Consider the following 23,877-nt stretch of genomic DNA (forward strand, 5'->3'; position numbering starts at 1 on the left):
CATCGCAAACTGGGTTAACAGTGCGTGATGTGTCAGAGGTGTTTATAGGACTCTGGGTAGTCGTGTCGAAGACATCGTTATTCGCCATTGTGGGGTTGTCAGTGGCCATGAAGGAACTGTGAAGAAAGAAAAAATAAGCTATTTGAAATTAATTTGTTTGCTTATTATATTGTTTTTTTTTTTTTTTTTTGGTAAGGAAATAAATATTATATTAAAGGTGACGGTAATTACCGTCAGAATATAACTCAGAGACGGTTGGGAACAGTCGCGATAGGTACGTCAGGAATACTTAGAACTAAGGTTTCTGCCGCCGAAAAGAGAAAATCGACGACGAAAAAAAAAACGTAGAAAACAACAAAGGGTTGGTCGGTCGTGGTTTTTAGATCATTTATAGTCTGATTTGGGAGACTAATTAGATTAGTACTAACCGATTATTGTTGATTTCTAGAGAGAGAAACAAATTTGAAACTCTCTGTAAAGTCGTTTTTTGGATCCCAAATAAGCACCGAAATCATGTAATTAACTCATTAATATGTGATAAACACCTATATATTGTTAACTAGTGCGATTAGAATCGAAAAAAAATGCCGGAAATTGGCCGGAGTGGTTGTTCTCATCGGAGAAGATAAGTTCTCCTGTGATGAGGTCGGGAACCAATTTGAGATTTTGGTTCTGGGTTTGTCCGTAAGTCTATCCTGGTATTAGAAGAAACCGGGATGGTGTTGTCCAGTTTTAAAAAAAATTGGATAAGGCTATTCCGGGTTTGAAAAACAAAACCGGGACTAGGTTATTCTAGTCTGGATGGGTTAGAACTCATTCTGGGTTAGGTTTAGTTAATTCCAGAACAGGGTGAAATTGATTTTCTGGCTTAATAAAAGCCTAATAAATCGAAAAAAAATCGAGAAGAAAAAAAAAATGAAAAAAAATCAGATTTTTTTTTTTTTTTTGAATTTGTTACTGACCTTTGAGTGGTAATGAGTGAGTATATAAAAGTGATAATCCTTTGCTTGATCGTAAGACAATCGAACCGAACAATAATGGAACTCCTTATAACTTGAGAGTAATATCCCACTAATAACCTTGCTCTTATACCATGTTAAATTGAGAGATGTAGAGAGACACAAGAGAGAAGTATGAATTCAAAGGTGAATTGTATTGACTTGAATATGAAGTATTTATAGACTTTACATAGGTCCTATTTACATAATTAGAAGTGCAAATATGTTACATAAATATTGATAAATACAAAGTATTGGAAAGCTAAATATATGCAAGTATTGGTGATCGTTGGATCCTGACACATGATCCGTTTGATAGTCTTCAATCCTTTGAGATGATCTTCCTTCCCAATTGTGCTTTATTCAATATATTATTTCAATAGATATTGTAATAATATACAAATACAATATATGTGTATATATGATTTGTATATTATTCCAATATTCTTTATATCATATATTATAATATGATGGGAATATTATCCCAATAGTATTGGTATATTCTCCAATATAATATAATGAATATATTATTCCAATACCCCCACTTCTGATAATGCGTTTACTAAAACCCCCCACTTTTATTAGTAATTACTTTCTACTTAGTTATAACAGCGAAATTAGACACTAAAATGCGCTTGAAGTTCTTGTTCAACGAAGTAGTTTTTCTCGTTATTTCACCGACCACAACTTCAAAAACGATTTCATACATACCAGAACCAGAGTAGAGAATTGGATCAAATTTGAATGACATTGTTATTAGGGCTTCATGTTTACATTTCAATTTGGTTGATCATTCTTTCAACAAAATATTTGGTTGATCATAATGAACCAATTCATTCATTTTACAAAAATTTAGAAAGATAAACTATGATTTTTATGTTAATTAAAAATTGTCATGCTCAATAACTTGTGCCCCTCGTCAAGCTTCGCCCGGATTCACAACTACGGGCACTAACATAGACGCAGGACCCGTACAAATAAAATAGTCTTTTTCATATTTGTCGTGGAAAGAACCGGGACTTGACAAGTAAATATCATCATAACCCATCCTTATAATCCTAAATAGAAGTTCTCGACCCTGAAAAACGAAGAGAAAACAAAGCAAATTGATCTAAGAAACACCCAAAATGATGAAAAATACTCGAAACCATCAAAACAGAAGTCGAAAAAAATGAGAATTTCTAAGAAAGTGTTTACCTGATCGATCGTTTCATATTTCAAAGGCGGAGTTCTATATATTCTCTTTACTCTTTCAGTAGGAGGTGCAGTATAAACTCTACTAAACATTTTCTTCAACATGGTGAATAGATTATCTGCTACTGCCCATAAGCCTTGTTTAAGTTCAGGTTCAGGACTAGAAACCAACCCGAAGAAGAATCAGGTTTCATTGTTTCAGCAGGAGACAAGATTTCGAAGGTCGAAGATAACGGTGGATGAGTACAGTATAAACAACCTTTAAGTCCTTGAATTGCAGATTTACCTCTCATTTTAAATTTCAAATGACATAAAATAGCAGTCGTTAAATTTACGGGCTTTTTGCCGTTGTTTTTAACTACTACTGTTGTTGCCATACTGAAAGGATACAATGAAATAATGTAAGTTATGTCAAGGGTTCCATTACCGCAACTCAACTCCACCTGCAACAAGAAACAAAATAGCTGAAATAAAATTTCTCTAACCGAATTAGAAGAACCCATAATTGAGATCGAAATATACTAACAGATGAGATCGAATATACCGACAAGTGAATGTGATATAAATAAGCGAAAAAACGGAGTTAAATTTGAGTTTTTTGTTTTCTGTTTTCAGTAAGATGGTTAAGGTATATAATGAAGTACCTGAAGAGCATCAATGGAGTTAGAAACATCATTAAGGACTAAACCAATACCACCTTTGATAGAATTTGAACCAACAGGACCGGGTACAGTATAAAGAACTTCTTCATAACCATCATCTTTCCAAAAAACTTTTGGTTTGTAGGAGGTAACTAGACCGTCGGGTATTCGAAGAGAAAGAGAACTTCCATTTCTAACAGTAAGTTGGGCAATTGGGGTGTCGCCGGATTGTGTAAATTTGATGCCTTTCCAGCCAAATTGTTGGTCAAGTGAAGATGGAGTGGTGGTTTGGGTGGTGGTCTGAGGGGTAGTTTGAGTGGTTTGTCTTCGGAACGTGAGCTTCTTGATTTTTCTTCGTCTGGTTTCAGCAAGGGAGATCGTTTCATGGAGGTGGGAGTTCGTCTGGTTTCAGTAGGGAGGAGGAGAGGAGCGATTTGGGTTCAGTACGTGAGGCCGTGAGGGAGAAGACACTTCAGTGATATAAACGCCCTACATTTTAGTCGAAGGCGTCCCATTTCCCCCCACTTTTATTACGTCCGGTTTTAGTAAATGGTCTTTTGGTCATTTTACTCTTTCTGACGGCACAATACCGTCAAATCTAATGAAAGTGGGGGGTTTCAGTAATTACTAATAAAAGTGGGAGGTTTCAGTAAACACATTATCAGAATTGGGGGGGTTTAAGTAATTCTCCCTAAAGAGAATTCCTAAAATGGTTAAAAGCAATGTATGCAAAGAAGGCAATGTCTCAACTTATATTTGACCTAACGGGACAATTGACGCCGTTAGGTTGTCGCCTGCCGGCGACCATAAAAAAAACTTTTTTCTTCTTTTTCCTTCCATCTCCGGCGAAGAGAAAACAGTCGCTGACAGGTGATTTCCGGCCGGCGACTTTAATTTTTTTTTCTCTTCCTTGTTCTTCTTTCTCCTTTCTTCTCTCTCTGCCCCTGTCTCTACTCTGTCTATAACGTCTCAGGCGAATGGTTACCCCTTGCTGGAGGTTTGGAAACCAGACCTTCACGTCTGGAAAACCAGACCTTTAAAGGTCTAGTTTTCTAGGCCTCCGACGAAGGGGTAACCCTTCGCCGAAAATGTTATAGAGAGAGGGTAGAGAGAGAGTAGAGAGAGAAACAGGGAGAGAAGAAAAAGAAAGAAGGAGAAAAAAAGAGAAGGAAGGGGAAAGAAGAAAGTGATGAAAAAAAAGTCGCCAGCCGGAGATCACCGGCCGGTGACTGTTTGCCGGAGAAGAAGAAGGGAAAAAGTGGCTGATAGATACCCTCAAATTAGGCATTGCCTCTAACTACACTTGGTCAACTTCTTTTGACCAAATCATAGGTGGAAAATATATTGTCTTTAACAAGTTTGGGCATTGCCTTTAAAATTTCCCTTGTAATTTTGAATTTCTACTCTATATTCTCTGGTGGACTCCAGAATCCTATCAATTCTAAAACTTACCAACTTACGTTGGTAAGTTTCTTTATCTTCAAACTTACGTTGCTAAGCTTGTTCTTCGTGTTGCGTCCGTTTGGAATAGGTGGGTGCAAAGGAACACATTTGTTGGCAATTGGGACAGATTTTGTGACTGTTGGGACTAGAGATGTGACGTTTGAGGTATTACAAGTGTCTGCAGTGATGAGGATCGTTAGATTAAGAGAAAATTTGTGGAAGGAACGAGAGTGTCGTCTGATCATGTCGAATTTATCACGATGGCATAGGGCACAACCGTCAGATTTTGCTCTTCGCGGAATTCTACCTTGTGCTCAAAGAAGGGATATTTGTGTCCGTCAGATCTCTCGATCTGGAGCTTCTAGAAGCTTATCCCGAAGCACACCGTAAGGCAAACACATGATCTGGCAGGTGGACCGTCCACCATTGGATTCGAGCGTTTTCACTTTTCCATTTAATTCCCTAACTAACATTTTCGATTTGCTTTTTGATCCCCGAATTCACTGTAATACTTTTTAGTTTAGTCCCCAGCTTAGCGGAACTCGGATAGCTCTAACCATTTCGTCCAAACTTCAAATTTAAATATCTCATTCATCCGAAATCGGAAGTGAGTGATTGTTGGCTCTGAACTTAAGAGCTCGAAAAGACAAACGTATTGATGTGTTCATTTTCTAAGTTATACGAATCAAACCGATACAAAATTGGCTCCGATGGCAACAATGGGTTCAAAAGTGAACACAGAAGATAGTGTTAAGTGTTCGAGAAAGAAGAGAGATGATTAATCAGAGCGACATAAAAGACAGAAGAAAGAAAATATGATTAGGATTTTGGTATTCGAATTTTGATGGGTCTCGGTTGAAGACACAGATCTGTACGTAACCTGTCTATACATGTAATCCTAGGGTAGTCGGCCATGGATTTCGATGGGTCATCCGCTTTTATATGTAATAGTTTTGTTTATTTATTTAATATTCATTTTCTCTTCCAAATAGAGTTTCTTTCCAAGAAAAAAAACTATACAATCACACAACAAGACGATTATACAATCTCATCTGCCATTAAAATGGAATGCTTAATAAATAAATGTATCAGGAAGTCTAAGTAGTACTTCAAGACTTCAAACTTAATTTTAGGAGTTTACATTCTCCAACAATTAAAACTTAGATTGAATTTCATCAATTATTTTTTTGTCAACTTGAAAGGCCTTGCTCAAAATATTGTCATCAATAGACGGTTTAGATCCGAAAACAGCTGCCGCAATGGTAATAACACCGGGGTTCTGGCTACTCAGACCCGCAAAAGCAATCGCGTTAGTCTTTCCAGTATTGAGTTGGAAATGAATGAGTCCTTCAGGGAATACAAACACATCACCTTTGTGAAGGGTCTTTGTGAAGAGCTTGTTATCAGGATTTGAAGTGACAAACCCAACATGTAGGGTACCTTCGAAAACTATTAGGACCTCAGTGGCTCGAGGGTGGGTGTGAGGTGGATTGATTCCACCTGGTGCGTAGTCTATACGAACCAATGAGATGCCGAGAGTGTTAAGTCCTGGGATTTGAACTACGTTAGCTGGTGTGACAGCTGCACCGACTTTGTTCGCTGTGTTTCCTGGGTTACTTAGTCCAGAGAAGAAGAAGTCATCGGCCGTTGCAAGTTTAGGGTTCTTGCAGAATTTACCATTCACTAACACTGCATATATCAAAAATCAAGTTTGGAATTAGCTGAAGTACTTAAACGAAAAAAATGATTCAATGAGTTCAATCTCAAACTCTGAGCTTTGCCTGGAGCTAATTGTAGAACACTCTAGCTACCATATCTCATGTAAGGCCACAATAACCGTCCAGCTCAGACAGAAATATTCGAGTTGGGACACATTTTAAATCTTGACTCTAAATGAAACAATCTAATTGTATATTCACTTATAGGGGTAGTTAAAAGTATGAAAATATACCTGCAGCATTTGGGTCATTGATAGCAACACAGAAGTCCTGAAGAGGACTTGGATCAGAAGCAAAGGCAATGGAGGAAAACAAAGCCAAGAAAAGAAGAACTTCACCAAGAAAGAAGCTACCCATTGTTGTTTGCTCTTAAGCTGATCAATTCTAAGAGATGAATATGACTTGTTGTTTTGTTTGATTCAGAATACTATGTAATATTTATATAAGAAGTTCATTGAAATGGTCTCATTTAATCATAAAAAGTTACATGTTGAAGTTAAACAATGAATTGTTTGAATGAATCCTCCACCTACTAGATGAAGCTTAAATTTAGCTTCGACGTGTAATTTTTCATGATTTTTTATATTTGGTCATTTGTGAGTAGTGACTATTCCTACACGTTCGTTGCTCGGGGCGCGCGGACTGGTGTAGCTGAGAATATGGCCATATTGGGTCTGGTGCGAAACTTTAAATAGGGATCTTTTACGACAATATCAAAAAAAATTTGATTGAAGTTTTTAACAGTATGAGATTTAAATTTTGGCTCCCACTCAATTTAATCATCTGTCCAATTTTCCACATCCATATAAAGTTCGATATTTTGAACATCAATATCTCATTCACTAAGAGTCAGATTTAAAAAATTCTCGACTCCAAACTCAAGAACTCGATGAATGAAATTTGCTCAAAATCTCAAAAAAAATAAGCAATTGAATGAGCGGAATTTGCTCAAAATCTCAAAAAACGTCGCAGCTAATGTTATTTTGACTTTGTGTACAAAAGGGAACCCCTATATGGGTGGGGTTGCGGTTGCTCGCACCCCCACCACACGCTACTGGATCTCAGTAGTGAGTATTACATTCTTCGTCATGAGACTTCCTTGTTCAAATATTACGAACATCAATATCTAATTATCTTAAAAACGGATTTAAAAAATTCTTGACTCCAAACAAGAGAGCTGGATGAGTGGAAACGACAATATATAAAAATAAGCAATCGAACAAGTGGAATTTGCTCAAAATCTCAAACACCTCGCAACTAATATTCTTTTGACTTTATGTATGTGTGGTGGGCCGCGATGAGAACGCACAACTCGCACCCCTCGCACCCCCACCACACGTCTATCGGAGAGGTGGATATTATATTCTTGGTCATGAGATCTTTGTCCAAATATTTCCCATACAACTCTTGACTATGTGAAACAATCCAACGATTGGTCTTGAGATATTTGAAATCAACAATTGGACCTCCTCATTAAATTGTTGAAACTAGCCATTTCGATATATAATACTGAAACATCTAGAGGAGATTTGAGAAAAGAATTGGTCTAACTTTTTAGTATTTTCTTTTGACCTATTATCAGTTGAACCACTTGGTTAGAAAAAAAAAATGTACGTGTACCAAGTCATTGCTGAATTAGGTTACCTTACCATGTTGACATCCCATTATTATCCTTTTATATCTTGAAGGCGGCTGATTATATCAAATTCAAATTGTCATTTCACCAATTACTATATGTTAGTAGAAAACTTCAAATGCTATATATTAGTAGAAAACTTCAAATTATCCATTTTAGGTCTTGATAATATAAATTGTCTGAGCTGATCAAAAACCACAATCCACTTGGATATCCCATTATTATACTTCTTTTTGTTAATATATATATATATATATATATATTCTGTATTTGCGGGGCATGGACAGTTCTTTCAAACACATTGGATATTGAGCACACGATGCGAATGAGCAAATGTTACGATCGAGTTAATGTTTTATGTATTTATTCGTCATGTTGGTTCACTGTTCAACTACTTCAACGACATAATTCTGATAAGAAACACTTACAAATAAAAGAAGTTGATTGGTCTTCTTCAGAAAAATATCTCAAATTCTCATTCAAATGTCACAGTTACGGTGCATGAATAACATTACAGAAAATTAGTAACACGTAACATCATACATTGTTAATGTAAACCATCACCATGAAATATCTAACAATACCAATTAGAAAATTTATCAACCACAAAGAAGATATTGCAATGAGCATGTAACCGTTATCCACTATCTGGAAATGTGAAAATGACTTCAGAAGTCCTTTCACGCGAAAAATAATTTGAAATAGAAAATGAATTCCACTAATATCAATATTCATTCGGCATCTATATAATAATAGAACAGAAATGATATACTAGACGACAAATTTAGACCTACACCATAGCGACCAATCATATGACAAAACGTGGCAATCTTTAACAACCATTCACGTGATTTTCCAACTTTTGTAGAATTCGCATTTCACCCCACGATTTCACCGCATTCTTGATTAAGCCCCTCCGCCCATCCTAGATCTGAACCATTGATTCTTTCGACGGTCTAGATTAGAAACAAAAAAGTAAGTAAAAGATGACGAGCTTTGATTCATTGAGCTCGAGCTCATACGGTGAGGTATGAGCTCGAGCTCGTGGCCCTTGATTTCCAAGATCAACGGCATTCAACAAGAGCGCAAGGTGGTGCCAGCTTGCATCCACACTAATGAAAAGGGTAACAGTAGAAATACCCCATATAAGTCTAAGTATTAACGAAATTGCCACTCTCTTTAGTCCATCCTCGCTCCTGGTCGTTCCTCTCTTCTACTATTGGATTAAAACTTACATTTCTACTTTCTCAATGATTTTCAAAAAGGTAGAATTAAAGTTCTTGTTCTGGGTCAAGCTTACATCTTGATTAAGGTCATAATATTATAGCAATTTCAGCAAGAGAAGAGTTCTTGTTCCATTTTTAGGTCAAGACATCAAAATGATCACACAAAAGAGGAAAAAGAAAACATGGGTTATTCTTTTCAGAGGACTTCGGACATGGGTTTTTAGGAGTTAAGGTGTGGAAGGAAGAACTAAGAAGACAAGCAGAAATTGGTTTACAAACTTGTATTAGACTTAAAACAGAATGAAAAGGGAATAAGTAAAATCAAGTACTACTGATGTAGGGAACATGGTTTGGTTTCTAACTCCTTGTTAATAGTAGTAGTATCAGACTATTAGTTACTGTTACTTAATGATGACCCCCTTTCCATTAGTCATTAGATTCCAACTTTTCATCTTCTTCCTCTGGAACTACTGCTACCAACCTACCACTTGATGACTTTGACAGAACAACTACTTCTCCAACTGGATACAAACCTATTATCCATCTTCATCTGGGTTGGCTTTCTTCAAAACTAACCAATCTCTTCTCAACACTATTATCCATCTTCAAAACTATTGTTAATAATTTTGTTTCTGGGTTTTCTTTCTTCAAAACTATTATCCATCTTCATCATAACTTCAATCTCTTCTCTCTCTCCTCTGTTTCAAACTCATCTCTACCCATTTCTCTTTTTTTTTCTCTGAAATTCTAGATGATTCGATTTGTGATCATCTGCTTATAATTCATCCCAAATAATATTTCTAAGTATAAGAGGGAACAATGATCCGTTATTATGAACAATTTGATTTTACTATATAAATCCATTCTCTTTGTAAGCATATGGATTAGATTAGTTTTTAACTCTGGCAATTGGTAAATTTATATAAAAAGTGGCCTCTCTCTATTGTGTTACTGATCTTAAAAATATCATGTATATTGAGTGGTTACAATGATATGAATACAAAAGGAGTTTCTGTTATTGTAATATAATGACTAGTCTATTAGCTAATGTTGTATTTTGTTTCAATTCTTGTGTACTTCAAGAACCACCCACATAAATTTGTATTGGGTAGTAATGTAATCGTATATAAGTGAACTATACGATTAAGAAAGAGAAAGTGATTTCGATCAAGAAGGTGGATGCAATTGCCCTCCCTTTCGGTGTCGTCATATGATTGGTCGCTATAGTGTAGGTCTAAATTTGTCGCCCAATATATCATTCTTGATAATATAATAGGGCATCTTTCCCCCTCCTCCCAATGGTTAGGATTCCCTCTCAAATGTTTATCTCATGGATGTGATCATTTTTTCATCAAAGGGTTTAAATTAAGAAAAGAAGAAAAAAAACATCTTCAAAAAATTCTCTTTTTTGAACTTACCCCCAAACAGCTCATCCCCACCCAACTTCTTTTCACCTTCTCTCCCCATCATCTGTCAATGGTTTTCCCGCTTACCCGCTCATTGCAGGTAACCCTCTCTATCTCTCTCTCTCTGTGTCTCTCTCTCACACTTGTTATCCGTCTCTCTCACAATAGATATTATTTAGGTTTTCCACTTCATATAATTTTGGAGGGTGATGATTCAAGTAAGTTGGTTAAACAATAAACACTGATGTTCGACTCTCTCTCTCTCTCTATCGCTTTATTACTCTGGGGTTTTTAATAAATGAGGGTTTTGGTTGACTGAAGGTTTTGATTGAATGAGGGCTTTGATTGAATGAAGGTTTCGATTTAGGGTTGATGTTAATAACTAGGTCATGAATGAGGGTTTTGATTGATTAAAGGCTTTGATTGAATGAGGGTTTTGATTTAAGGAGGTACGGTTGGTTCATTTAGTTCATATTTGGGTTACTGAATGAATTGAAATGCAATTCAAAAAGGTTGGTGAATGAATTGAAGGATGGTTTTGATTTAGTTGATATTTAAGGAATTCAATTCATTAATTTAGGGTTGAATCAACTAGGTTAGTGAATGAATTGAATTTCTTCGAAATCGTGAAAGAATAATTTGGGGTGTTTAGGTTGAAAAGCAATGAAATTAATATAACTTTCTTTCACTCTTTCGTAGTCTATACCCGTTGTTGCCCACAAAGTTGGTTGCCCACAAAGTTGGTTGACCAGAAAGTCGGCAAAGCCAAATATAAGTAGGAGCCTGAAAGATTTAGGTTTAAGTTGAGGAAACCCATACACCTCCATGTTTATTTATAATAGAAGAAAGTTACAATGGTCGGAAATAAATAACATAAATATAGAAGTAATCTAAATTCTAGTGTATCCGTATCTTGGAGATATATATGAGAACATTTTCCTTGATTTGTATCTTGGGTAGGAATATTTAACTTGAGTCTCACATTTACCCTTATTACCCTCCCGCAAATTGAGCGAGGATCAACTAAAAGTTCAATTTGGAAAATAACTTGAGAAGACGATTCTTTGACACGTTCTTCATTAAGAAAATTGAATTGGTTGATGAAGAAGTTTTTATTTTTTTCGTGTATCGGTAGAATTCTTAAGGCAGTAATAACGAACAAACATGACATATTAACAACGAGAAGAGTCGCACTTAGTGAGCATAACCACTCTGGGTTCAGAGGCTCATATTAACAACACGAGATGTCTGTCTTGTGAAGACAAACTGACAAAAAACATTGACGAGGATACAACAACCTTGCACTCCGAATGACGACAAACAACAACAACCGATATTATCGATCGGCGAAAAAGAAAACCAAAACTACCCTTTTTTTCTTACCGTTCCTGCACCAATAATGAATTAACTTTAAACTTTCTTGAACACCAATTTAACTCCATCCATGAAACTCATTAAGATTGATGGTCTCCTTCCTATTATAAATAGTCCGTCCATCATTGATAACAAAAACCTCTGAAACCCATAACCGATAATATTGATAACTAGAATTTCCACCATTAAAATCTTATCGAAAAATTTCAAAAAACTTTGACGGTAAATCTTGACCAAATTTATTGAGAAGTGTGAACGAAACTAATTCAAAAACTAGAAAAGAAAATAAAGGAGAAAAAAATAACTATGTTTTCGACAGACGGTAGTCATGGAAGTGGCTACCGCTGCCAGTTAAGCGGAAGTAAAATAGGATCAAAACTATATTCTTTAGAGTTTTGTAGCTCTGAAACCATGAAAGATTTAAGTTTAGGTTGAAGAAAACTATGTACCCTCCATGTGTTATTTATAATAGAAGAGAATTATAATGGTTGGAAATAAATAACATAAATATAGAAATAATCGTAATTCTAGTGTATCTGTATCTTGGATATATATATATATATATATATATATATATATATATATATGAAGATATTTTCTTTGATTTGTATCTTGGGTAGGAATATTTAACTTGAGTCTCACATTTACCCTTATTAGATCTATAGACACAAATACATCTATTTAACAAATGCACTAGGTTTCCGCCGCGTCCTACGGACGCGTAAGGTCCCTCTTGCTAACGCCGTAACATTCTGAAAAAAAAAAAAAAAATTCACGCGAATTAACAATCTCCACATATTAGATTCCAACATTAGTAGAAAAGAGAATAGGAGAAAGAGAAAAATATGTGTCCAGTTGTGGGCAAGTGATTTATATAGTTTAGGGATATCCGTAACCGATTTAGTGGATTGGTTTCCTTGGAGAAACCGTGAGAAGTAAAGCAGAATGAGAAGAAAATGGGGCGGTAGTTATGGAGAGACATCCGTATATGATTCAGTGGAGAGATATCCATAACTGATTTTGATATTTAAAAAATAATAATAAATAATGACACTATTACCCTTCCATTTTGAGTAGTTTTACAGAAACAATGATGCATATCAGCTGTCGGATGTGATCTTTATAAAACTTTCAATAAAAATAGACGGTCACTTTTATACCTCACATAACCGACTGACTTGTTTTATTATATAGGATTTGGTGGTGCAACTAGAATCGGAGACCATGTTAATGTGCATTTTGTAATCATTCACATAGTTCCCCAAACCAAATTCAATACAAAACCAATAAATGGCATAGTTAATGAAGTGTATACGAAGCAAATTCTTCTCAAACTTTGTAAACAACTACTTTCTTTGGTAATTTTTTTGTCTATTTGGCTTCAACTTGACTTAAGTTTTTATTTTGCTTTCCTGTTATTATTTAATTTACTCGACCAAATATTTGTATGCAATTGTTGAGTTTTTTTTTTCATCTTTATCTTTTCTGTTCCTGAAAAAGTTGAACCATATATGATCATCCTCATTTTTTTAAAGTCTTCACTTTGCTGAATTGACGCCTAATCTGAAAATTCAATGTTCACTGATGGTAGTTTTGAAGTGTTTAAAAGAATTTTGCGTCGAATGAGAGGCAAACTTCATTGTAAGTATCTTCTTCATGTTTACTTTTTCTGTTTAGGTTTGGATGAAAGTCATGTTAGGCTTGATCATTTTAGGTTCAATTTATTTTTCTTTTTACACCTTCCATAGAGCAGCTCTTGCGTCTGTGAAGTTCTTATAAAGAAATTCTATAAAGAGATAATTTTTACATGACTTCAAATATTGAGGGAGAAGCCGATAAAGTGTGAACCTTTTCGAGGTCGATAGAATTGACTCATCAAACTTCTATTCTTTTTTTACCCTTAGGTTATTCCATTTCAGTTTTGACTTACTTCATCTATATAAAGTATCATTCTTTCGTTTTGAAAGTTGGAACGATTATGAACATAGAGAATGTGAACTATGTGAAACAAGGATAGTTGGTCACGTTTGTAGTGAAGAATGAGTCATTTTTATTCTCTCACGGTTGCCCTTTATTTTCTTTTTGTTTGCAGTAAATTGCAAGCTACATCGGTTCTAATACGCCTTCAGTTAAGCAAGTGTACATTACGGGCTACTGCAGTAGTAACACAAACTAATTGTATTTGACTCATGAACTCTAACCTCTTTGTTTCAGGCTATCTCACAATTCTTGCAATGGTAATGTGAGACTGACTTTATTTTTTGTAAAATCCTAAGCCTATCTTGGCAATTTGTTTCTCTTACTCAGTTTCTTCTCCATTTTCCCGCAGTCTAGCATCAACCAAGCATTGTAAAGCTATATTCGAAAGCAAGTACCCACACTATAATTAGTTTAACTATTTAGAATATTGGATCTCCTTTCTTTTCTCTAAATTCTTTTTAGAAAAAAAAAATAGAATTTTTGTAATTTCTTTTTTATAGAATCTCTTCTTCTCTTGGTGAGGGATTAGTATTTGACTTCTCATTGTTCAGAAGAGGTGAGTTATTAGAGATCCTCGGGAAAAAAAAACAAGGTTGATTCAGTTATGTCGTGCATATTTCGAAGTTACTTTGTATCACTATGTTAATTTGAACTTCAACATATCAAAACACATGTTAATCTGGTCTCTGTTTGTTTATTTATACGTTTGTGATAGCTTCAGTTGCTTTATTTACTCTTGGGTTTCTATACGATTCATCCCAAGCTTACAATCTGAACCCATTAGGCTTATTCTGATGATTACCTATTTTGTATTTCTAGTTATTTGTTATATGCATGTTAATGTGAACTCTTTTTATTCATTAAAGGATACTGCCGAGATGGAAATCTAGATGAAGCTAAGAAGAATTTCGATGATTCAACAAAAAATGATTGCAAACCCAGTTTCCAGCTATATAAACGTGCAAACTCAGTTTGGAAAATGCTAATTCAAACTGAGTTTGCAATATTACAAAGGCAAACTCAGTTTAGAGAAAAAATATTGTAAACTTAGTTTGCAATTTGCAAAAGAAATATCGCAAACTCAATATGCAGAAGAAATATTGCAACCTCAGTTTGCCGAAGAAAAAAACGGTACAAAAACGCCATTTTTTTTTCTAGAATTTGTTTTTGAAAAAAAAAATTGAAAGTTTATTTTGTTACGAAGATAATAAAAATCATCTCTAAATATATAAATTTCATAGAAATCCGACATCGATCTCAAGAAAAAGTTATATGGATTTAAAGTTTAAACAAAAATACAAAAATTAGTTACACAAAATGACAAAAGGATATTTTAGTATTTGTATGTTTTTTTACCTAAATAATAGTTATTAAATGTTTTGTGTATTTTTACTTATTTTCAATATTGTTTTGACCTATTTGATTAAAACCTCCTTCTATTTCAAGCCTTTTTTTTAGCATAATTTATAAATTTAATTTCTCTTTTCTACCTCTCAATTCTCAAAACCACAACCACTCTATCTCTCAAGTTTTTATATTTGGGAAGAATGAACTTACACTTTCTTTTAAGGGGTGAATTTATGTTTCTGATTTACTGCATTCGTTTATGTTGAATCTTTGATTATCAGTTATGGACTTTTGCAACCCAAAATCTAGTTGACATGTTTGTTTTAATTCCTCTTTCTAATTGCAGGTAAATATTTCCTCTTAGTGGCACTTAAATTTGATTACAAGGACCTGAAGAAGTAAGAGTATATGGAAAGTATTTGTTTTTTATTTTTTTATTGTTAGATGTTACTACAAACAATTTGATAGTCTTAAATTTTTTTAAGTATTTTGTTATCTATTATTTGAGGGGGGTAGTAGATTGAGACATTTGTAGACATTTGAGGATTCTTAAATTCTGGGGCATTCAAATCCAAACATTTGAGATCCTGAAATGTCTGAGGTATTCAAATCCGGACATTTGAAAATCCTTAAATGTCTGAGGCATTCAAATCCGGACATTTAAAAATCCTGAAATGTCTGAGGCATTCAAATCTAGACATTTACAAATCCCTGAATGTCTGTAGCATTCAATTATAGACAAAATATCCGCGGACTTTGGTAAACTTCATAGTTTGATGGATTTTGTGAAGGATTTGGGACAAATTTGGAATCCAAAATGTCTTTACAAAAACAAGAGACATTTGGAGTCCATCCTGTGATTAAACAACAATAATAATATTAAAATAATAAATGTCCATCAATGTCCACAAATATTTACAGATGTCTACGAAAGTCGAAAATTATATTTTTTTAAATGTTCATACAAATATATTATTTAATGTGATTAAACAATAATAATAATAATATTAAAATAATAAATGTCTACCAAAATGTCCATTTATGTCCACAAATATTCACAGATGTCTACGAATGTCGAAAAATATATTTTTGAAATGTTAGTACAAATATATTATTTAATGTGATTAAACAAAAAAAATAATAATAATAATAAAATAATAAATGTCTACCAAAATGTCCATCAATGTCCACAAATATTCAGAGATGTCTACGAAAGTCGAAAACTATATTTTTTGAAATGTTAGTACAAACATATTATTTCATGTGATTAAACAATAATAATAATATTAAAGTAACAAATATCCACCAAATATCCATCAATGTCTGTAGACATTCACAGATGTCTACGAAAGTCGAAAAATATATTTTTGATTAGTACAAATATAATATGCATTACACATTTTGTTAATTGATTCAAGATCTTGAAATGTCCCCAGGACATTTTGTCTATGGATCAAATGTCTTGAAATGTCTATAAAGACATTTTGTCTACAAAATCAATGTCTTGAAAATGTCTATGAAGACATTTTGTCTATAATAAATCACTTGAAATGTCTACGGGACATTTTATCTATGAATGTCTGTGAAAGTCCCAATCCACTACCCCCTTAGTTTCTCTCTATTTCTTTCTTTTAATTTACTTGATACAAATCTTTCATTTTTGTGCGGGATTTAAAGTCTTCTCTCTTTTATCCAAGGAGATAAAAAATGATCTTAGTGGAAACATTTATTTTTTGAATATGTAAAAGTAACAAAGAAGAATTTGATAGTTCTTTATCTTTGTGGAGCTCTTCGAGGAGAATAATGTTATTGAAATGAATTTTTTGATGTATGAACATCTTTGTATATGCAGTGACCCGATGTACGTGCACGGCGTAGATGTAGCCAACCGCGATAAATAAATTGTCACGCCACATTCTATACCGAAGGCGTTAGTGAAAAGGGATCTGTCGTGCCCGTAGACATATATATATATATATATATATATATATATAACCCGAGCTTTCGGTTCGATTTTCACTTTTCAGATATAAAACCCGTGTTTTTTTTTTACTTTTCGGATGTGAAAATCGAATCGGATGCGAAACTGTTTATGTCGGTTCTAGATCCTCATTTTTTTTATCAGATAATGATTTTATACCCGACGGGTATTCCCCGATTAGAACGATAAGATTTCAATAATAATTGGGTATATCCAGTGGTGTATCCAGAATTTACTTTGAGGGGGTCTAAAAAATTCCTACATCCCTTCCAAAAATTACAATCACAGAAATTTAAGTAAATAATAATATTTTATTGATAAAATTAATAATCACCAGTAACTGATACTAAAAGATTCAAAAACTTAATATTTTAGACGTGTTTCATACTTTTATAATTCTTAATTGACTTCTACAGTTTTCATTGCTTGGAAGTTCTTCTTAATTATCTCGTTATCAATCTCCATGGACCATAATCACAGATTTATAAAATAAAGATATGATATTTCTAGAATTTTAGGATATATTTATGAACTAGAAAATATTAAAATTGGCTAGAAAAATTCGAATTTAAAATTGTTGTTTATGGGGTTTGAACATGCAACCTTCCCTCTTAAAATTCCCTTAAGCTCCAACCAATTTACCAAGTTCCAACTTACGTTAAGGCAAACTAACCTCCTCTCGCAAGTGGCAAACTAACCTCCTCTCGCAAGCTGGCCGCACGGTAGTCATTTCGACTATCACTGCAGCGGTTCCCCGATATCAGATGCAATGCTTCGCCATTCCGAAAGGCGTCAGCAATCGCATAGAGACCATTCAACAGTCGTTCTGGTGGGGAAAAAAGAAATCCATTCACACAATCAATTGGGATGCCATCTGTCGCCCCCGAAAATCTGGAGGTCTCGGCCTTCGGAAGCCTCTTCTTGATAATGAAGCTTTCCTTTGCAAACTAGGGTGGTGACTACTCAAATGTCCCAATGCTCCTTGGGCCCGTCTTCTTCAAGCTAAATATTTCCCAAAAGCACCCAAACCCTCTGCACCTAAACAAAACCACTCATGGTTTTGGAAATCGTTGGCAGACCCTCTCAGTAAAACCTTCACTCTCACCTTTTGGGATGTCAACAAAGGAACCAACGTTAACATCTGGGATGACTACTGGATTCCTAACCATAAACCTCCTAATCCTAACCTCTATAACTGCCCCTTCATTACGGTGAACCAATTGATTTTTGATAATGCATGGAATGAGACTTTGATTCAGCGATTTTTCAATAAGGAAACTTGCAAAGCTATTTTAAGTATTAACCTTCATCAGTCCACGGATGACACTATGATATGGACGCTGACCAACTCAGGTAAATTCACTACTAAATCTATGTACAATTACCTCTTTTCTGACGATAGGGAAGTTGCTCCTATCGACTGGTCATTTATTTGGAACATAAGAACCATCCCTAGAATTAAACTCTTCCTTTGGAAGTGCTGCACTACTAGTCTTCCAGTTAAAGACAAAATCGGAAAATATATCGGTAGCAACTACAAATGCGTGTTTTGTGAGGAACGAGAAACACTGGCACATGTCCTGCTGCACTGCAATTTCGCGAGAGCAGTTTGGTTCCATTTCCATGTAAGAACTGACGGTCTAGCTTCGGTGCTAGATTGGATAAAGAGTTGGTCTTCCCTTGACGATCAAACCATGACGCTGCTCGGCAAAATTATGTGGTTCCTCTGGAAAGCAAGATGCGACAAATGTTTTGGTAAAAATGACAGCACACCCTCACAAGTGATAAGGAAGATTCAATGCTATTCTACCAGTATCCAAGATGTTCATATACCTAAACAGATGGCCGCTCACCCGACATGGCAACCACCACCACAACCCTTCCTCAAAATAAATGTAGACGCATCCTTCATAAAATACACAGACCCGGCGGGTATAGGCTGTATTATTCACGATCCGAAGGGAGACTTCATCATTGCTAAGGCGGAAACCATATAGAGGACAGACGGCAGAAGAATGCGAAAGTTTGGCGATACTGAAGGCAGTTCAATGGGCGCAGGAGCTTTCCATAGCTCACCTCATCGTCGAAAGTGATAATAACAATCTGATCAACCACATCCACGATAGCACCAAGACCATCAACTGGCAATCTCTGCAGCATATGGCGCAAATCAAAGCTCTCTGTAATAACTTCGAGCTAATCCAATTCCACTATAGTCCGAGAAAGACTAATATTTCAGCCGATGCATTAGCTAAGTGGGGGAGAAAACAAGGGGTCAAACGAACGTGGAACTCGAAGGCTAGCATGAATCGTGATTTGAAGTTGTAACTAGGTTTCTTTCTTGTAGTTTGTTAGTTCCCTCAACAAAAAAAAAAAAAAAAAAAAAAAAAAAAAAAAAAAAACTTACGTTAAGGCAATGCAAGTAATTCATCATGTTGCTTTAAAGTGCTAACGGAATAAAAGATAAAAATGTGGAAGATTGAGTTCGAACTCGCGACCACAAAAGTGGTAATGCCACGCTGCAACAGTTGAGCTAACTAATATTAGTGTTTATAATAGCAACCTTGCAACTACTTAGATTGTTAAGTTTTTTTTCGAATATCGTATACTAAATCGTAAGAGTCTAGGGGTCTTTAGACCCCCCTAGACCCTATGTAAATCCTCCACTGGGTATATCTGACACGGACCCGATAAGTAGGGGTGAGCAACGGTTGGTTTTTTCGGTTTTAGCTTGAGCCGAAATCAAACAAATAAGTGGCGGTTTGACCAAATCGTCGGCCAAAGCCGAGCCGATTATTCGGCTGACCGACATGGTTCGGTTCGGTTGAGTTCGGTTTAATCGAGCACAATTTTCATTTCATTGCATAAAAAATATATTTCTTATCATTGATTCGGGTTCTTTTAATTTCTTTTTCAGTTTAAAACTTTCAAACTTTATTAAATTATTATTAACTTAAGATAATAAAGATAATTCTAAACTTATTACTAAAGTTCAGTATTTCTTACTCTCTACTTCTATATATAATGTTTTAGTATGATAAATACCTTAGGGTTCGGTTGGTTCCACTTGGGCGATTTCTAAAAACCCAAGCCGAAGCCAAACCATAACCATTTAAGTTGCTCGGTTTTCCGACCGAGTCGAGTCGAACAGTGGTCGGTTCGGCGCAAAATCCGATCGGTCTGATTTGACTTGTTTTGGTTAGGTTTTGCCAACCCCTACCGATAGGTACCTGATAGGTGACTCTAATATGTGATTAATTGATATTTTTGCAAGGTTTAAGGTCTGAATTACTTATTATATGATAATTATATACTAATTACGTCATTTTAATGTCCCACTCAGTACAATATTCTTGATTGATAATGAAAATATATTCAAGAGCAAATTTTGTAGCAACTTTCAAATATTTAATACTAAAATTTGTTGTAAATTTTTATAATTCGATCATTTCTCTTATTAAATAAGTTTTAGTAACAATGATCAAAATCTTAAATGAAATATAGCCTTCCTATTAATAATCAAAATGGTTAAATAACAATTCTTAAAGAGAATCGATAAATACCCGATATCCGACGGGTACCCGCATTTTTTATAGGTTCCAGTTCTGGATCCTTATATCAAGGAACCGGAACCGAAACTGCTAGGGACCGAAATCCTAATTTTTAATAAGTTACGATTTTGGCTAGTGAGATACGTGAACTCTTTGACACTCCTAGTATGCAGTAGTAACATCTCATACCTTTTTTTTTTATGAAAAGAACAATTCATTACTAACAAAGAGTGCCATTACAATACGACTTATGCAAAATACAAGGGACATTCGTCCAAGTCTTTTTTCTATTATTTTTCCGAGTCCATTTGGCAAGCTTGTCCGCATTGGAATTCATCTTTCTTCTAGCGTGCATGAATGTCACTTTTTCTAGCTTGGTTAACAACTTCCTTATCTGATCGACGTGTAATCAAATTGATGTTGTCACTTTCTATCTCGATCTTGTTGTAATTAGAGCATCTCCAATGGGACACTCAATCTCTAACACTTAGAGTGCCACATTTGATTTTTGAGAGTTTTTGTTAAAAAACCATCTCCAATGGAACACCTTGTTAGACACTCTAATGTGAGGTGGACACATTTATTATAGAGTGTCTAGAGAGAGAAACTCTAAAATGAGAGTGTCTACTTGAGACTCTCTAAGTGTTACTTTAATATTCCAACCAATAGAAACCCTTACTTTTCAACTACTTTTTATCTATTGAATTAAAGATGAACATGTGTATTACTTATGGAGTCTTTAGAGATCTCCATTGGAGACCAACAAAAATTAGAGTGTCTCTATATTGACATCTAGGAAAGAGAATCTCTTTTGACCCTTGACACTTAGGATTTTTAGAGTGTTTGTTAAGTGTCCCATTGGAGATGCTCTTATGCATGCATCTTATACCTATTTATTACAACATATCTGTTCTTAGATTCTGTTCAATTATTACTCTTGTGCAAGACCCTTCACATTTGCCACAAAATATCTATATTCTGTATCCAAGGTACATCTAGAAATCTCTAAATGGGTATCTCCTCAAAGTTCCACCAAAACCCACACATTTGTGGAATTCTCTAGACTATTACCCACTTGTCTCACCGGAATTAGACACTTAAACGTACACAATCTCAAATGCCTTCATGATATAATCCGATACCTAGAGATACGTACTAGCCCTAGCCAGATGGATAAGGAATGAAGTTCTTAAAAATCATTGGGTTTAACAAACAATGGGAAAGAAACATATCGTGGAACTTAAATGCTCTTTTAATTGTTGAAAGTTACAAGTATTTAGGGTAGTGGTGTCAAACTGACCCGCTCAAAACAATAGGAAAGAAATATGTATTGTGCAACTTAAATGCTCCTTGAACTGCTAAAAACTATAAGTACTCACCATTGTGGTGTCGAACATGTTGACCTAACCCGACCTTCCCACACACGTGGGTCGGGGAGAGCTAATCCGTGAAAAAAATCCATGGCCCAAGTCTGGGCCTGTGTTTATGACGGGATTGGTCAGGTAACTCGACACGATCCACCAACGTCAACATAGTATTTTAGAGGGTATAGGCGTATAGCCAATATGATATTTAGAATGTCAACTAAAGTATAATTTTTAAAAAAAAAAAAAAGTAACTTCGATGATACATCAAAGATGTGATAAGCAAGGTAACTGCCAAACTAAACAAGAACATCCCTAAAACCCAACTAAACTATGGCCTAAAGCCCAACTACATTATTTATGTCATAATAAACTCAAATTCAATAATCCAGAGATTTTACCTCCTCTCGGGTCGAACCCGAGACCTCCAGAGACCTTTGGAGTAGATGTCTAACACTTTAACCACTTGGTTAACCAAGCGTAGACAGTATGAAAATATTTTAAATTATCAACATCAATGTTTTTAATTATCAAACAAATAATTGCTAGAGAGTTTAGATAGCTAAAATAACTTTTGGACACAAGTTCATCTAAAGCCCGAAAATGGGTGGGAGATCCTTTCTCGATAAAAATTGGCTAGAGGGAGTTAGATAGCTAAAATAACTTTTGAACACAAGTTCATCTCAGACCCATAAATGGGTTGGAGATCCTTTCTCGATAGAAATAGGCGGGAGGTCTAAATGGCAGAAATGACGAAATACCTTTCCCTCTATTACATAAAGTACAGAAAAATAGCGTACGGGAAAATAACGTATTATGAACAATTATTTAGGTAGTATAATACTTCATAAGTATTATGAAAAATACTAGATTTCTAGATGGGAAAAACCCGAAAAATGAATATGATTGTTTCGATCAAGAGAGAAACAAATTTTTGTGAAACTATATATGAAAAGAATCTTCAAAAGATAGTCTTTGTAATATTATAAACGGACAAACAAATTCGTCAAATGAAAAACTGAATTAATTTTGATACATATAACAATTTTGGTTCTAGAGAGAAACTTTAAATGAAACTTAATAAGATGACGATAATGATATGCTCGTTTCTTTCTCCGTTGGATCACTCTCTTGTTGGAAACCACATACGATAAACTAATGATAAAATCTAACCCGTAATGAAAATCGAAACGTTAAACAAAGAAGTTATTTCGAAGGAAAAACGATTTTTTACTCGTAAAAAAGAATAAAATAAGATTTTGTTATAATGCATCATTATCATTCCTAACTCATAAGAAGAAGGTCTAAAATAAGATATTTTATAATATATTATGAACAATAATGATGTATTAGGGAGATTCACGTGATCTCAAGAAAGTTTAATAACTTCTACAAACAGAGTGGTTTTATGGTCTGGAAAAAAATTAGTTTCCGACTTCAGATCAAATATGATTATTGTTTTTGTAATATTTCTTTCTTAAAAATCCAATAAGTCAAAAGATTTTATTTTGTTGGAAACTTAAAAGAAATTGGACTAACAAACTATATTTTTCAGTCCCGACTAATTGCTCCGTTTTGTGATATGGTATAGATTTTGGATCCATTTTTTCTTTTTCTTTGTTGCTTTTTTATATCTTTATATTTATTTTTTTAGAGATTGACTACGATATGCGTTAGTCATTACAAGGTATTGATGCATCATTACTCATCAAGATGTGATAAGCACGATAATTGTTTAAGTTAAATCAATAGTTAAAAGGGCTTAAAGTCCAACGACAGAGAGCTTGAAGCTCGACAAACTTATTATTATTTATACCTTTAATAATTCAAATCCAATGATCATGGATTCCACCTTCTCTGTGAAATCGAACATGAGATCTCCACAGTTTTGGATTTAAATCAACATTATCACGTGCCAACAGATGTTGGTTTTTTTTCTCGGATAAAAAAAGAGTTATTTCTTTTCTGACTCCCTACTTTGTGACCAGCTTCCTTTTTAGCCTCCTGTTTTTCGCAAA

At 34.6% G+C, this 23,877-nt stretch overlaps 1 protein-coding gene, 1 long non-coding RNA gene and 1 pseudogene across 2 annotated transcripts; 1 reads left to right on the forward strand and 2 right to left on the reverse strand.

Moving 5' to 3' along the window:
- Positions 1 to 1,881: 1,881 nt before the first annotated feature.
- On the reverse strand, positions 1,882 to 4,121 carry LOC147543607 (photosynthetic NDH subunit of subcomplex B 2, chloroplastic-like; annotated as a pseudogene).
- Positions 4,122 to 5,212: 1,091 nt separating this feature from the next.
- On the reverse strand, positions 5,213 to 6,406 carry LOC147543608 (putative germin-like protein 2-1). The gene is made up of 2 exons (XM_086637726.1): positions 6,228 to 6,406; positions 5,213 to 5,965 (listed from the first exon to the last, which is right to left on the reverse strand). The coding sequence occupies exons 1-2, from the start codon at positions 6,349 to 6,351 to the stop codon at positions 5,430 to 5,432; spliced, it is 660 nt and encodes a 219-aa protein (XP_086493852.1). The 5' UTR covers positions 6,352 to 6,406; the 3' UTR covers positions 5,213 to 5,429.
- A 6,786-nt stretch (positions 6,407 to 13,192) lies between these two features.
- On the forward strand, positions 13,193 to 15,761 carry LOC147543609 (uncharacterized). Its single transcript, XR_015224364.1, has 4 exons — positions 13,193 to 13,277; positions 13,729 to 13,873; positions 14,483 to 14,747; positions 15,310 to 15,761. It is a non-coding gene; the product is annotated as an uncharacterized LOC147543609 (long non-coding RNA).
- The last annotated feature ends 8,116 nt before the right edge of the window (positions 15,762 to 23,877 follow it).

Source organism: Eschscholzia californica, unplaced genomic scaffold, assembly GCF_041429995.1.
Source record: "Eschscholzia californica isolate CP2 unplaced genomic scaffold, dmEscCali1.0.p SCAF_4, whole genome shotgun sequence".
NCBI classification, from domain to species: Eukaryota; Viridiplantae; Streptophyta; class Magnoliopsida; order Ranunculales; family Papaveraceae; genus Eschscholzia; species Eschscholzia californica.